This window comes from Sapajus apella, unplaced genomic scaffold, assembly GCF_009761245.1.
Source record: "Sapajus apella isolate SASKATOON/1434 unplaced genomic scaffold, GSC_monkey_1.0 scaffold22, whole genome shotgun sequence".
NCBI lineage: Eukaryota > Metazoa > Chordata > Mammalia > Primates > Cebidae > Sapajus > Sapajus apella.
Genome location: NW_022436962.1, coordinates 25,571,967 through 25,587,294, shown reverse-complemented (window position 1 = coordinate 25,587,294; position 15,328 = coordinate 25,571,967). Strand labels below are relative to the sequence as shown.

The 15,328-nt window shown below is 43.5% G+C and overlaps 1 protein-coding gene across 3 annotated transcripts in view; it reads left to right on the top strand.

Annotated features, from left to right (window-relative positions):
- Positions 1–15,328, top strand: part of SUSD4 (sushi domain containing 4) — a 139,726-nt gene that overhangs the window by 66,989 nt on the left and 57,409 nt on the right. For all 3 annotated transcript variants that reach the window (XM_032289359.1, XM_032289357.1, XM_032289358.1), the window contains exon 3: positions 4,010–4,222. In XM_032289359.1, the coding sequence (XP_032145250.1) occupies positions 4,010–4,222 (213 nt within the window). The remainder of the gene's footprint in view (positions 1–4,009; positions 4,223–15,328) is intronic.

Sequence of the window (15,328 nt, the reverse complement as noted above, 5' to 3'; positions counted from 1 at the left end):
ATTCAATCCATCCACCCACCCATCCATCCATCCATCCATCCATCCATCCATCCATCCATCCATCCACTTGTTTATCTATTCACCCATCCAGCCAGCCATTCATCTATTCATCCATCCATCTACCCATTCATGCATCTCTCTACCCATTCATCCATTTATCCATCCATTCATCTACCCATTTATCCATTTAACTAGCCAACCAGCTGGGCATTTATCTATTCATCTATCTGTTTACCCATCTACCCACCCATCCTTCCATCTGTCCATCCATCCATCCGTCCATCTATCCATCCATCCATCCATCCCTTGCTTTATCCTTCATTAGCAACACTTGTAGAATGTCTACCATATACCACACACCATGCCAGATACCAAGAAGGTGAAGAATAAGACCTACTCTTTCCCTACAGGAGTTCATAGCCCAGTGGGGGAGATCACTGAGTAGAGCAGTGATGATGGTCAGAGCGAGGAACCCTTTGAGAGAGGTGAGCCCAGGGTGCCTTGATGAGAAGAGAGGCCTTCTATTCAGACTCTGCAGGGGAAGGAAGGCTCTCTGGAAGAGGCATGATTTCAGCTGTGTCCTGAATGATGAACACATTATTGGGAGAACTGTCCCTTGGTAGAGGTTCTGGTGTGACTTCCCTCTCTAGTTCAGTGGGAGACAAATCCTTTAGTCAGGGCCTGGGCCCCCTTCCTGCCCACATTCAGGTGGGAACAACTTACCCCACCTGCCTCCCCCTCATTTGTCTTCATCCACAGCCTTTTATTTTCCAGTGTTTTTCTTCCTGCTGTGTAGAGATACATTCAGTTCTCTTTCATCTTAAAACTTTAATACAACAATAATAAAATCCCTCCCTTGACCCTAGTCCATGGGCAGCCACCTCCCTATGTTCTTCTGTTCACACTAAGCATCCTGAAAGAGCAGTCCACACATACCGTGTCACCCTTCCCTCTCCAGATGTTAGCAGACAGGCTTCCTCCCCAGGGACAGTCCTTTACTGTCCCTGCAGCTGCCTGGGCAGTGGTCCCAGTGTACTCTGTCTTCAGTTAGTGGATGATTTCAGATCTTTACTTAGTTGACCAATGGGTCACATTGATGTGGCTGTCCATTTTTTCCTTCCTAAAACTGTTTTCCTTCCTCCGGGGACACTGGTTAGGTCTTTTTTCTTGATGGTCCTAGATTTTCTATGCCCTTTGTATTAGACCATTGTCACACTGCTATAGGGACATACCTGAGACTTGGTAATTTATGAAGGAAAGCGGTTTCATTGATTCATAGTTCCACAGCATGGGGGAGGACTCAGGAAACTTACAATCATGCAGAAAGGAAAGTAAACGTGTCCTTCTTCACATGGTGGCAGCAAGGAGAAGTGCAGAGCAAGGAGTCCCTTATAAAACCATCAGATCTCATGAGAACTCACTCAGTATCACAAGAACAGCATGGAGGTAACCACCCCATGATTCAGGTACCTCCCACCTGGTTCCTCCCATGACATGTGGGGATTATGAGAACTACAGTTCAAGATGAGATTTGGGTGGGGACACAGCCAAATCATATCACCCTTTCTGGGTGTCCATTATTTATGTGTTCTCAGCTGCTCCTCCCTTCACTCTGTGCTAGTTCCAGGAGGGCATGCCCAGCTTTGCCTTGTTCAGGGATGCACAGCACAGGGCATGCAGAGCTTCTGGCTCATGCTCCAGCTGATGGCTAGACATCTATACCTGTCATCCCCAAGAATTCAGACTCGCCACACTCCACACTGAACTCTTCCCCTTCTCCCTAGGCCGGCTCTTCATCTCATCTTGTTCTGTCAATCTGAACACATGGCACCACCATCTATCCTGACATCGATGCCATAACTGGGAACAAGGAAGGCATCCTGGATGCCTCTCTCCTCTACCACTCCTACACCTGGCCCCTATCCAGGCAGTACCAGGTTTTGTGATTCTGTCCTTAATGTCTCTGTGGCCCTCTCCATTCCACTGTCTCTGCCTTACCTGGAGTACTGCAGGAGCCATAAAATTCCACAGTTCTCAAATGCCTGTCCTCAGACAAGTGCTAGGCTGGCTGTTCAAAAGCAGCCCCACCACACCCCACACAGAGAGAGCCAGGCTCAATTGAGCTGTCCGTTGATAAAGATGCCCAATGATCCTAAGGTGCAGCTGGTGGCCTAGGAGCCATTTCAGATTATCTTCCCACCCTTTTCCTGGTCTATAGCCATCAGTCCTTCACATGGGCACCAGAGAGATCATTCTAAAATGCAAATCTGATCCTAATCACTTCCCCGCTCAAAACTCTCAGTCTTGATTCCCATGCCCCTCTCTCCCACATCGAATCCAAACCCTGAGCTAACACACAGAGCTGTGACAGTCTGCCTCCATCTCTTTCCCTTCCTTTGTCCCCACAGCCCACCCCTAGCAGGCACCCTTTCCCCAGCTGGCAGAGCCACTTCTTTCCTGACAGGTGCTCAGCAACTTCTCACTTTCGTGCCTTCCAGCCTGCACCCACAGCACCCTTCCTCCCTTCTGGCTGACCGATGTCTGGTCTTTGCAAGGATCCCACTCAAGGCCTTGCAGCGGTTTCGATCCTCTGTACAGCACGCTCATATCGCCTTCTGTGGCCTCCCATTGACTGATACATGTACCCGTCCCCAACATTATGAGAGCTGACACTGGGTCTATTTGACTTACATATAAGAGAGAATGACTTTCACCTGTAGGCAGCTAGAAATGTCCAGATTAGCCAGGTTTCAGGGCTCTGGACATCTGTGCTTCTAGGCTTTCTAAACTTTATAAAACCATGAATTTCATTGCTGTTAATTTTTCCACCTCAATAGTATCATGAATATATGTTTCAATACATGTACACAGCGAATGCTCCCTTATTCTTGGCCCTAGCTATGGCTCACAACACCCATGTTTGTTTATCCGCCTTCATCCGAGCTGTCTAGGCACAGTCTCAGACCTTTCCCTCACCCCACCATCCAGTCAGCTGACAAGGGGAGCCTGGACCCCATGGCTCAGTACCATCATGAACATATGTTTCAATATTCATAATCATACTGAGGTGGAAAAACCAGCAGCAATGGAATGGGCATGAGATTGCCCTTTCTTCCAGATGGAAGGAAATGGACATTCATCGTTTAGGAACCACTTGATATTCTAGAATAGTTTCCCCCGAATTGAAAACATGCAGCCATCATTTAATGACTTTCACATACCCCTTTGCGGGCTATAACACAGCTTGTGCTGTTGGGGTATTCAGTCTCAACAGGGTGGTGGCAGGAGGGCTGAGAAGGCTGGATGATGTCTCCTTTGTAGAAGCATCATCAGTTTGGTAAAATATCAGACCAGCTTCTACTTAATAAGCACAAGTGTCAAATGTGGATGCTGTGCCCTCCTCCTGCCTGCCTTCGAATGGCTTTTCCCTCACCCCAATTCTTTATCACCTCTGCACAAAGCACTGTAACAATGACTTCTGGATATCCTGCCAGTGCCATGCCTCCTGTGCTGTGTGGCTTTCAGCACAGCAACACTAGTAGAGAGTCTAGCATCACGAGCCAAGGTGGGGAGGGAAGCCAGTGAATCCTACACAAGCACATAAAAGCTGGGGTGGGGGAATTCACCTACAGCTGAGGAACTTTTGCAAGCACAGTATGTTAGAGAAAATCAGATACCTCATGAGTTCAATATCTGAGCATCACCTGGAAACCAGGTAAATTTTCCAAGAGCCCCAGTGATACTTACTATCTCCTAGGTCTGGGTTGAGACTTCCCCATCACATCTTGATGGTGTCCAGCATAACCATCAAGGAGTGGATGGGAGTGGGGGCAGATGGGCACACCAATCCCCATCTATATAGAGTTATGCATACTTGTTCTTGGTACTCATTCAGTAAGGATGTGTCCAAGGTGTATAACGTCATGCTGGGTCTGCCATTTATGTAGGAAGGTCCTTGGCATTGGGTGAACATATTCAGAAGCACTTTTTCCTCTCTTTGTTGATGTAGGGTTTGATGACCTTCATGTGTGTGCTGACCCTGGCGTCCCGGAGAATGGCTTCAGGACCCCCAGCGGAGGGGTTTTCTTTGAAGGCTCTGTAACCCGATTTCACTGCCAAGATGGATTCAAGCTGAAGGGCTCTACAAAGAGACTGTGTGTGAAGTATTTTAATGGAACCCTAGGCTGGATCCCAAGCAATAAGCCCATCTGCTTGCAAGAAGGTAAAGTGTTTACCTCTGGATGGAAGCTACTCACATGGCTCAGCTTACATGGCTCAGCTTGCATGGCCACAGGGGTGCAGGGCTGAGTGACAGCTCAGTACCCTGGGCTCTTCTCTCTGATGCAGGGCTGCATCTGCATGCTGACCAGAAAGCAGGGGCATGTAATGAGGTCTGGGATAGAGGGTTAATTAATCTCTGCATTAGGAGTGATAGTCTTTTTTCTCTATCTCAATTACAATCTAATTTATCACCATTTTTGTCAATGCAAGAGAGCAACTCAGATAACATTAGGGCTATTTATTATTAGGCTGCCAACTCAGCACTCATTTCCATGTTACTCAATAAAAAGCGCAGTAAATATACTGTGCAAAACTGTATTTAGTCATACAGAAGGTGTGCGTTACTCAGAGGATTAAATCAATTACGATGTATCAGTTCTGTGTTAGATGTAATTCATTTAGGAAAAGAAAGAACTGTGACAAGCAGTGACAGATTGACAAGGTAGACATTTATTTCTAGCAATTATCCCTAAATGTATTGGTAGTGACGAGATATTCATTTACTTCTAGCAATTACCCCACATCTGTTGGCTGAAACAACTTTTGTTTTGTTTTTACTTTTTTGTAGATACGTTCAGACTTTTTAGAAATTTAACTAATTAGAATGTCAAATTGTTGATGATATATCTCAGAAGACCAGCAGGGCTGAAGTTGGAATAGGCATGAATCAAGAATTAATTCTGATCCCAAATTTCCATGAAGCAAAGAACTTATATTTCATTGAGTTAATTAGAAATTAGCTTCAGTCTCTTAACACTGTAACTGATTTTATTTTGGAATGAAGCTTTTATAATAATCTGGAAACTATTGTCATGATTTAGTGTATACCTCCTTTATGAAACGTTTTACTTTTTAAATAATCCAATAAGCATTTTTTTTTTTTTTTGAGGCAGGGTCACCCTCTGTCACCCAGGCTGGAGTGCAGTGGCACAATCTTGGCTCACTGCAACCTCCGCTGGGCTCAACTGATCCTCCCACCTCAGTCTCCCAAGTAGTTTGGACTATAGGCATGCGCCACCATGTCCAGCTACTTTTTGTATTTTTTGTGGAGATGAGGTTTCACCATGTTGCCCAGGTTAGTCTCAAATTCCTGAGCTCATGCAATCCACCTGCCTCAGCTTCCCAAAGTGCTGGGATTACAGGCATGAGCCATGGAGCCTGGCCATGATAAGCATTTTTTAAGCGCCTATTTTGCTTCTCCTTCTCGAAATTGTAAAGGATAGATAAGATGGTGTCTTGCCCTTAAAGTACTTGCTATCTTTGCTTTTATTTTCAAGGTATAAGAAAAAGTCATAATAAATATGACAAAGACTTATGGTTTCTAAAAATAAATTCATTTTTTTCCTCTTGCATGCAGCCTATGCAAGCTGTGGTTTCCCTGAGATTCTATTTAAAGTTTGCTTGCTTCATATATATACATATATATATATATAGACTTCCCTGCCAAAACCTATGGCCTACGTTACCCAGTGCTTTAAAAACAGTGAAGCTCAGGAACAACAGTGAACAGAGAAAACCAAAATAGGCTTCCTAAATATTGCCCTGAGATGAGGTCCTTCTGTTAAGCTTCTTTCCATCCCTGTACATAACTACGTGCTATGTAGTCATTCCAAGAAAGGGAGTAAGAAATCACCTTCGAGTATTGTACAGGTCTGCACGTATCCTTCTTTTTCTCTACTTATTTAATGGAATTCATGTACAATTCTTAACACTCAGCCGCAGATGTGCAGGGAGGGGCTTGTACATAGGCATGGCGGCAGGGAGTCAGCTTTTTTATTATGCAACCTAAAATAAGACCACGTGTTTCCAAAGGACAGTTCAGGTCCTTGCATTGCAGTCATGATGTGTTCCAGTCATTTTTGGAAGTTTGGAAGAGCAGACATTGTCTTTTGAAGTGCAATGGTGTATTTATTTTTAATTTGAATGGTAATTTTGTTGGTCTTTGAAAGATCTGTATAAAGAGATTATTTGTGTTGCCCTGATGCTAGAGAAAGTCGTGATTGTTAACACCCTAGGCTTTCTTTGTTCTATGTGGTTTATGGGGGGCTGGAGGGAGACCTAGAAGTCTATACCACTGATGTCACGTAGCAGTGAAAAAGCCAAACTTTGAGAATTTCTTTTTTCTGCTTTATAAATAACCTGTGCTCCCTGCTCAGGATTTATGCTGGGCAAATAGTAAGGGCTGCTGAATTCATTTCTTTTCCTTGCCAGGTAATTCTTAGAAGGCTAATGAATTTTTGGAATGATGGTAATAATAGTAACAATAATAATTTATCACATTGTTATAGGTCATTGAAGTTTAAAAGTGCTTTCAGATTCAGTATTTCATTTAACACGCACAATGATTCTATAAGATGAGTCTTATTGTTCTCATTTCCTGATTAGGAAACTGAGGCTCAGAGAGGTACTCACTTTGTTAAGGTCACACAGCTGATGAGTAAGCAGCCCAGCTGGAATTAATCCCAAGCCAGCATTTTTTTTTTCTCTACAAGGTTGATTCTAAATGCATGGAGTTTAACTAATTAGAATGTCACAAAAGCCCCACTCTAATCCGTTACACAGAGTACCTTATTATAATAAATAACATCATCCAGGTTTAGAGTTGAAGGGATTCAGAGAAATCATATAATTCAAGCCCTCATTCTGATTTAGTTTTTGTTTGACCTGTAGAGAAACTGAGTCTTGAATGAGGTAAGAGCCTTCCCAGAGTTAAAATGACAATTTAGGGACAGACCTGTTGCAGCTGCAGAACTTGTCACTGTTACTTGGATTCTTTTCACGCCATGGGTCAGTCCTGTCTGAGATGCAGATTTTTTAAAAACTAAGTTCCTATCCATTAAAATGCTTTATGACAGTAAAGTGCGCTACAGAAGCAAGTTGATATTAGGCAACTGTTCTCTTGGGCACGCACAGATCCCTCTGTTTAATTCCCACCTCATTCTGCCATGTGTACGGCCATTCCCCCTTCTCACATGGCCCCCTTATTCCAATTCAAATTGCTTATTCCAAGTGAACTCAATTTATAGAGATCTGGATGTACAGAACTGAATAAAATCACTTTACGGCCCCCAAAGTCTCCAACCTGAGAGATGTCTGTGCTTCTTCAAGCTGCTTCTGCAAGACTGGAGCCTGCATGCCCCAAGCATGGGTGAAAATGTCTATGGCCCAGGGAACAGAGGAGGTGACCCATATGGTGGAGAGGAGACCCTAGAATTGGCAAAGGACTGAAAATACACCCTGTGGGCACAGGCTGCTGACGTAGTAAGTACAGTGACTAAAGGCCAGGGTGCTGGCCATCGTCTGGGCTGCTTCCTTTCCAAAACCAACTCAGTATGTCCACTTGGTAATACTTTTCTAGACTAAATATACATACCCCTTTCCTACATTTCATAAGAAAAGACAGAGGTGAAACAAGATTGACTTTACTTGAAATCACTTTACAAACACTTACTCAACACATACGTCATCAGGACATAAAAGATGCTGAATCCTCGCTGAAGCCCTTGCTGCAAGGAGTAGCAGTCAGACTTTGTGTTGTGATGAACTCTGGTTTGCACACCATAAAGAATGAGCAACTTAAAAACTAAACATCTTAAAGAGACTAAAATGAAATCAGTTTAGGATTCATTTATATTATACACAACTATTCTATGAGAGAAAGGAGAGAAGAATCAACCTATTTCTTGCCAACATCTGTTAATTGTCGTCATTGATGAAAATATTTCCTTACTTAACCATCTTTTGGGCTACAGAATTCATTTCAGCCCTTATGGCATTGGCTATACTAGCTAGATAGGAGTTTTTCTTTTTGTTTCTTAAATAGAGAACCAAGTAACTAATTGCACATAGCTCCTGGTTTGGGTGAGAGTCTTACATAGGCTATGAGATAACGTTCTGCAGGACCCAGATTCCTCCTCCTTTAGATTCTGTTTCTGGGAAGGGTGACGTTATTAGTCCATTTTCACACTGCTATAAAGATACTACCTGAGACTGGATAATTTATGAAGAAAAGAGGTTTAATTGACTCACAGTTCTCCATGGCTGGCAGGCCTCAGTAAACTTACAATCATGGCAGAAGGCGAAGGAGAAGCAAAGTACGTCTTACATGGTGGCAGGAGAGAGAGCACACAGGGGAAACTGGTGCTTTCAAAACCATCAGATCTTGTGAGAACTCCTCACTATCATGAGAAAAGCATGGGGGAAAATGCTCCCTTAATCCAATCACCTCCCACCAGATCCCTCCCTCAACATATGGGGATTACAATTCTAGATGAGATTTGGGTGGGGACACAGAGCCAAACCATATCAGGCAGTTATGATGGTTTAAAAAGCCAAATCCCTCTAGCAGGAGCTTCAGTACCTGGGTAGATTCAGGGTGTTCCTCGAGCACCTTTGAGTATAGACAACATGTTCCTTTTGCAGAAAGACAGCTCTTTCTTTTCTTCTTTAAGTTTCCTCTTGAGGGGGGGCGGTGTGCTTTTGGAAACTCATCTGGAGCCTGCTGCAGACTTAAATTTCTATGAAATGAGTTATTAATATTGGAGGGCTTTTTAACAGAGCTCTTCTCTGTAAGGTGGAAGAAGACCCTTTCTCTTTTTTCCTAACCATCTTCCTTGAGCAGCTCTGAGAATAGTCATTGGTTTCACTGGTCACTTGGTTTACAGTGAACTTTAGATAAATCCATATTAAGTGAATAAAGTACTTTCATGAAGCTGGAATCCCATAGGTCTGTCAGACAGCTTGTTTAAGTGAAAATCTTAGGCGGGCTCCCAGAACACCTTAAAGCCACTGCAGGGCTCTTCTTCCAGCATAATGTCCTTAGGAGAACATATGGGCCCTCCACAGAGTGGCGCTTGCTGTAAAATGAACTGCCTGAGCAGAAGACTTTTTCAGGAAATTCTTCCTCTGTAGTTGGCCACTCAATTCCCTCTAGCGGGAGAGGAACAGGGGGTCAAACAGATGGATTGCTGAAACCACACATTTAATGTACCTTCAAAACCTACCAGGCACAGTGGCTCACACCTGTAATCCGGCTCTTCGAGAGGCTGAGGTGAGCAGATCACAGGAGGCCAGGAGTTTGAGACCAGCCTGCCCAACGTGGCAAAACCTCCTCTTTACTAAAAATACAAAAATTAGCAAGGTGTGGTGATTCCAGCTACTCCGTGAGGCTGAGGCATGAGAACTGCTTGAACCCAGCAGACAGAGGTTGCAGTGAGCTGAGATAGAAGCATTGTACTCTAGCCTAGGCTACAGAACAAGACTCCACTTCAAAAAAAAAAAAAAAAAAAATACCTACCAAACCTACCTCTGTAAGTCAAGCCCATCCCTGGGATGGTTTTCCTTGCTCGGAGAAGCAGACACCCACCAATGTAGCCACAGGTTCTTGCTCAAAATCCTGGGTCCAACCTATAGCACTGCAGAAGAGCAAGGCTTCAAGATGTGGCCATGGAGTGGAGGGAAACCATGGCTTGTCTTTGTGAGATTCACCTAGCAATGCAAAGAACAAGCTCATACGACCTTGCAGTGTTTCTCTAGGGAGAGGTTCCTTGGTCTGAAAGGGAGACATAGGCACATCTGACACACTTGAGCCATTCTACATGTGATGGCCAGCCCCAGGTGCTTGCTCGATGTTATTATTTATTACCTGCATAGCCGAGCAGCCAATTCCCATCCATGAAAGGGAAGTCCGATCTTTGCCTGTCTTCTTTAGTCACTTGGCCATGAGTGTGGTGGAGCCCATTGCCTCTGTCTTTGCCGGATGCTCCCCACAACCTTTAGACAGGTAGTCCGGTTAAGATTTGCATTTCTCAGGCCAGGCATGGTGGCTTATGCCTGTAATCCCAGCACTTTGGGTGGCTGAGGTAGGTGCATCTTGAAGCCAGGGGTTCTAGACCAGCCTGGCCATCATGGCTAAACCCTGTCTCTACTGAAAATACAAAAAATTAGTGGGTGTGGTGATGTGCACCTGTAATCCCAGCTTTTCCCAGGTGGGCCTTTGCCCTAGTCACACAGTTCCTTCAGCTGATTTTCTTCCCCAGACTTTTTGTTTTTAACTTTTATTTTAGATTCAAGGATACCTGTGCAGATTTGTTATAGAGATAAACTGCATGTCTTGGTGGTTTGGTGTAGAGATTATTTTGTTACCCACATAACAAGCGTCTTACCCCATAGGTAGCTTTTCATCCTGTCCCCTTTCCTACTCTCCACCCTCAAGTAATCCCTGGTATGTGATTGTTCCCCACCTTGTGTCCACACATTCTCATTGTTTAGCTCTCACTTGTAAGTGAGAACATGCGGTATTTGTTTTTCTGTTCCTGTGTTAGTTTGCTTAGGATAATGGCCTCCAGCTCCATCCATATTGCTGCAGGGGACATGATCTTATTCTTTGTTATGGCTGCATAGTATTCCGTGATGTATGTGAACCATGTTTTCTGGCCTTTTACTGCTTTTGCTGACATTTGGGTTTCCAGTGCCTTTGGTTCCAGCCACTGTTGATCATTTACATACAAGGAAGCAACATGGGCACTCTTTCCTTCTGCATTTCTAATGGGCTTAGTACATACTTTATGTTTGCTTTGGCCACAATATTGTCAGTACAGTTGAATCTGAGCTGTCTTTGGGGCATTGTAAATTGAGTTGCTTGACCCAAGTCATGTATTTTGGGGATACTGACACAGATGGACAGGGATTCAGAGAGGCAGCAGTTGAAGGAGGAGGAACATCCCTAGACATCTGTCCAGAACCTGGCCCCATCCCTAGTCCCCAGAGGCAAAGCCTCCCTTGCCGTTCCTGCCCACCCCAATGTGCGTACCTGTTCCTGGTCTGTGTGCTGCCTTTGTTTTCCTTTCCCCAACAAGACTGTAGTGTCTTAAGGAGCTGTCTGTCATATGGATTGGGTACCTATGTTTTATTTTTAATTTTAGTTTTTAAATTGACAAATAATTATACATATTCATGAGTTACAAAGTGTGTTTTAGTACATATATGTGTAATGTCAGATCAGGGCAATTCACATGTCTATCATCACAATTATTTATTATTTCTCTGTGTTGGGAATATTCAATATCCTCCTTCTAGTGATTTAAAACTATGTAATATATTATTGTTAACCATAGTTATTGTACAGAGGTATAGAACACTACAACTTCTTCCTCTTATCTGGTTGTGACTTTATATCCTTTAACAAACCTCTCTCACCCTTTCCCCCACCCTTCCCTGCCTCTAATACCCTCTTTTCTACTTTTTACTTCTATGAGATTAACCTATTTTAGCTTCCACATATGAGTGAGAACATGCAGTGGTTAACTTTCTGTTCCTGGGTTACTAAAATAAGCCTTAACATAATGTCCCCCAGTTCCATCCATGTTGCCATGAATGACAAGATTTTATTCTTTTTTTATGGATGGATAGTATTCCGTGGCGTTTAGGTACCACATTTTCTTTATCCATTCATCTATTGTTGAATACCTAGGTTGATTCCATATCTTGGCTATTGTGAATAGTGCTTTGATAAACATGGGTGCTTATGCTTTAGATCCATCATCTTTAATTACTACAGCAACCCTACAAAGTAGATTCTATCACCTTATTTTATAGGTGAGAAAGTGGAGGCTCTGAGAGACTGAATTTCCCATGATCTCCTACGTAGTGACAGAGTTGTGATTCAAATCTGAGTTTTCTTTTCAGTATGGTCATCTCACCTGACCAAACATGATTTTTCCCAGGCGAGGAGAAGGGAGGGAAGGCAGGTGACACATTATAATCGCCCCAGGCCCATACGCTATTAGGCAGGGATCTTGTTACCAACACACTTGGTAAGAACCTGTTCATGTAGGGGACTGGTTGTGCCAAGGACTGCCCACATCAGAACTTAGGAAAAGTACATATTCAGACATCCTGCACTAGAATACTAAGGGTGGGGCCAAGGAATCTGCATTTAAAAAAAAAAATCTCCCAGCTGCCTCTTACACATAAAAAAATTTGAGACTCACCGATTCAGGGATATGATCTGATATTGCTTTGTAAGAAGGGATAACAACAGTTTTCTCTGGTGTTCAACAAGGATCCTTGGAGATGATTAACTCTTAGAATCAGAAATGTCAGTGGTGTCATTTTCCAAATGAAGACACTGAAGCCCATAAGAGCTTTAGTTACTTATAGAAGTCACACAGCAGGAGAGCTGGGAATTGGACCAATATCTTGACTCCTTGTCCAGTGCTCTTTCTTTTTTTTCTTTTTCTTTTTTTGAGACAGAGTCTCGTTCTGTCACTTAGGCTGGAGTACAATGGTGTGGTCTCTGCTCACTGCAACATCTGCCTCCCAGGTTTAAGTGATTCTCCTGCCTCAGCCTCCTGAGTAGCTGGAATTACAGGCGCCTATCACTGCACCCAGCTAATTTTTGTATTTTTAGTAGAGATGGGGTTTCACCATGTTGGCCAGGCTGATCTCAAACAGCTGACCTAATAATCTGCCCATCCCGGCCTCTCAAAGTGCTGGGATTACAGGTGTGAGCGTCCCGCCGTCCAGTGGTCTTTCAATATCCTGGTGGTGTGCAGCCAAGGCTGCCTGTCAGGATCACTTGCAGAACTTTAAAAAATAAAAGTGCCTGAGATCCACTTCAAGAGACTCTATTTTAGTTGTTTTGTGTATTGGGAGCCCAGGCTTAGGTATTTCAATCTATGCCTGGGCTCAACCAGAGATCTGTTTTCAGGGGATCCAAGGTAATTTCAGTGTGCAGCCAGGGATCCCTCCCACCTGTGCTTTTTGTCCCAGGCTCCCCTGTTACCTGATTGTGGCTAAAGGTGACATAGAGCGCAGGAGGAGGAGCTGTTCCTGCCACAGCTCCAGCTTGCTCTGTCTCCAGGCTTAAGCTTTCTTTGTCTTTGTTCCTTGCAGAGTGCAAAAAGGAAAAAAAAAAAATCATTCATTAAACATTATTTTTAAGTACTTGCTAAAATATTTTGGCTCCCATAGACCTGACCAGGATTGCTATAAAAGATGAATAATTTGATGTTAAGAAGGTTCTTTGAGCTTTCCGGGGAAAAGGTGCAATATGAGTTTACGTATTATTATTACATTATAAATTTTTAATTAAAAGATTCAGCTCAACTCATAAGCTAAAGCTGGCAGTAAAGTTGGCAGATAACTCCTTTATTCATTGAAACTGTGGGGTGCAGGCATCTTTCAAAAGCGGGGTGGTCATGCTCATGTTTTCCAGTTACTCATATATTAACTGAGCTGTCTCCCAGCTCCAGAGGCTTCATCCAAACAGATGAATGCTTTAAAAATATTTTATTTGGGATTATTTTTTTCTCGTGTGCATTCTCTATCATCTAAAATTTCTTTCTTCTTGCCTTAGATGTGGATTATTGGAAACAGCAGCCTATGCCCACAAGGGCAAGTATTTGCATATCTTCTCCCAAGATACTCTGTCCTCATTTTCTGCCTTCTAAGAAGGGAAGGAGCAGAGGGATGCTTCTATCTGTCCCTAGGACCACTGTCATTTCTTATTTATTCTGCTGTTAACAGAAGCCACTGCTCTCCTGTACTTGCTCCCGTGTGGCTTCCATGTGAGTTTAGTTTTTGTTTCCTAAAGGATTTCTTTAACTTAAACATGGCCATGACTTGAAAGGGGAAAAAAAATCCAGAGGAAATAATGTCAGGTCAGGTCGAGGCAGATCCCACAAAGATAAGTGACAGAAATGATTAGTTATGGTTGCAAGATGACAGGTGGACCACCACAGACAACTGTTCTCAAACCTGTGCAACAAGCTGCCAATAAGCACAGAAGGAATGTCCAAATCTTGGCAGCTGTTACTCCTCAACCAGCTGCCTCACACAGTCTTGCATACGTGAGTGCTGAGACCTCACCCTTTCTGTACAGGGGCTGTGGAGGTAGGGAGTTGTTCAAAGTCCCAGAATTGTCAGGCAAATGGAGAACAACATCATTAGCACATACACAGATCCTTGTCAGATCCTGTATAAAGGTCACACAGTGATTGTTAACAACCTTGAACAACAAACTGACTTGGGGGGATTTCCCCAGAAAGCAGTTTTTCACAAGCTTGCAACTGAAACTATCCAGAATTATGTTGGCTGCTTATGAAAAATGCAGACCTACCCCCACCGGGGTCCTTCCAAACCCACTGCAGATGAAATTCATCTTCTCTCATGCCAGCCTTTGAGCAGTTTGGGGCTGACTGAGGCTCCCAGTCAGCATCTTGTGAGTCCTATTACTGATTCAGATCTCCTTGGAACCCCATGCTGGGTGTGCAAGAGCGTGAGGTCTCGGTGTGCCTCGGTGCCCCAGCTTCCTCGGATTAGATTCTGTTCTTTATTACATTTGCCTGACACAGCTGCTAAGAGATGGGCCCAGGCTTGTTAAATTCCAAGCCAGCCTTTGAGTTTTGATTGCTATTCTTCAGTTTATTCAGTCACCCAGACTGGCCTTGCATATCCCATCACATGGTGGTTCTCAATGTTTGACTTCATGGTGATTGCCTGGAGGTGGGGAGTGGGGACATGAAAAAGGTACATTTCCAGGCCCCAAGCTCAGATGCTTGTATGCACAAAGAATCACAATTTAGCAGGCATTTCCAGGTGATTCTCACGTCGTCAGGCCTCAGAGGATTCCTTGAGATGCTTACCATGTGCCCTCTATGAGCAGAGCATGAAGATGCAGGGTAGAACCTCTGGAAGTCATCACCCCATGAGAAGGGCATTTGATGTGCCTTCTTTTATTTTTCTTGTGAGTTCTGGCCTCCAAGTGCTTTCTGTCATTTCCTTGTTGTTGAACTTTCCAGAAGGTGAAAAGTGACCTTAACCTTTCTTTAAAGATAAAATAATTAAAATTGGGTTTATTAAGAGAAAAGCAAGAAATCAGATTAGATTTACCTTCTAGGACAAAACTCTGAATCAAACCCAGTTTCTCCAACAACCTACATAACCTACATTAGAAGTCAAATTGTCTTCTGAAAATTTTCTGGCAAATAATTGAGGTTTTATGCTTTTGAAAATTTCAGTGCCACCCCCAATATGTTTAGTCATT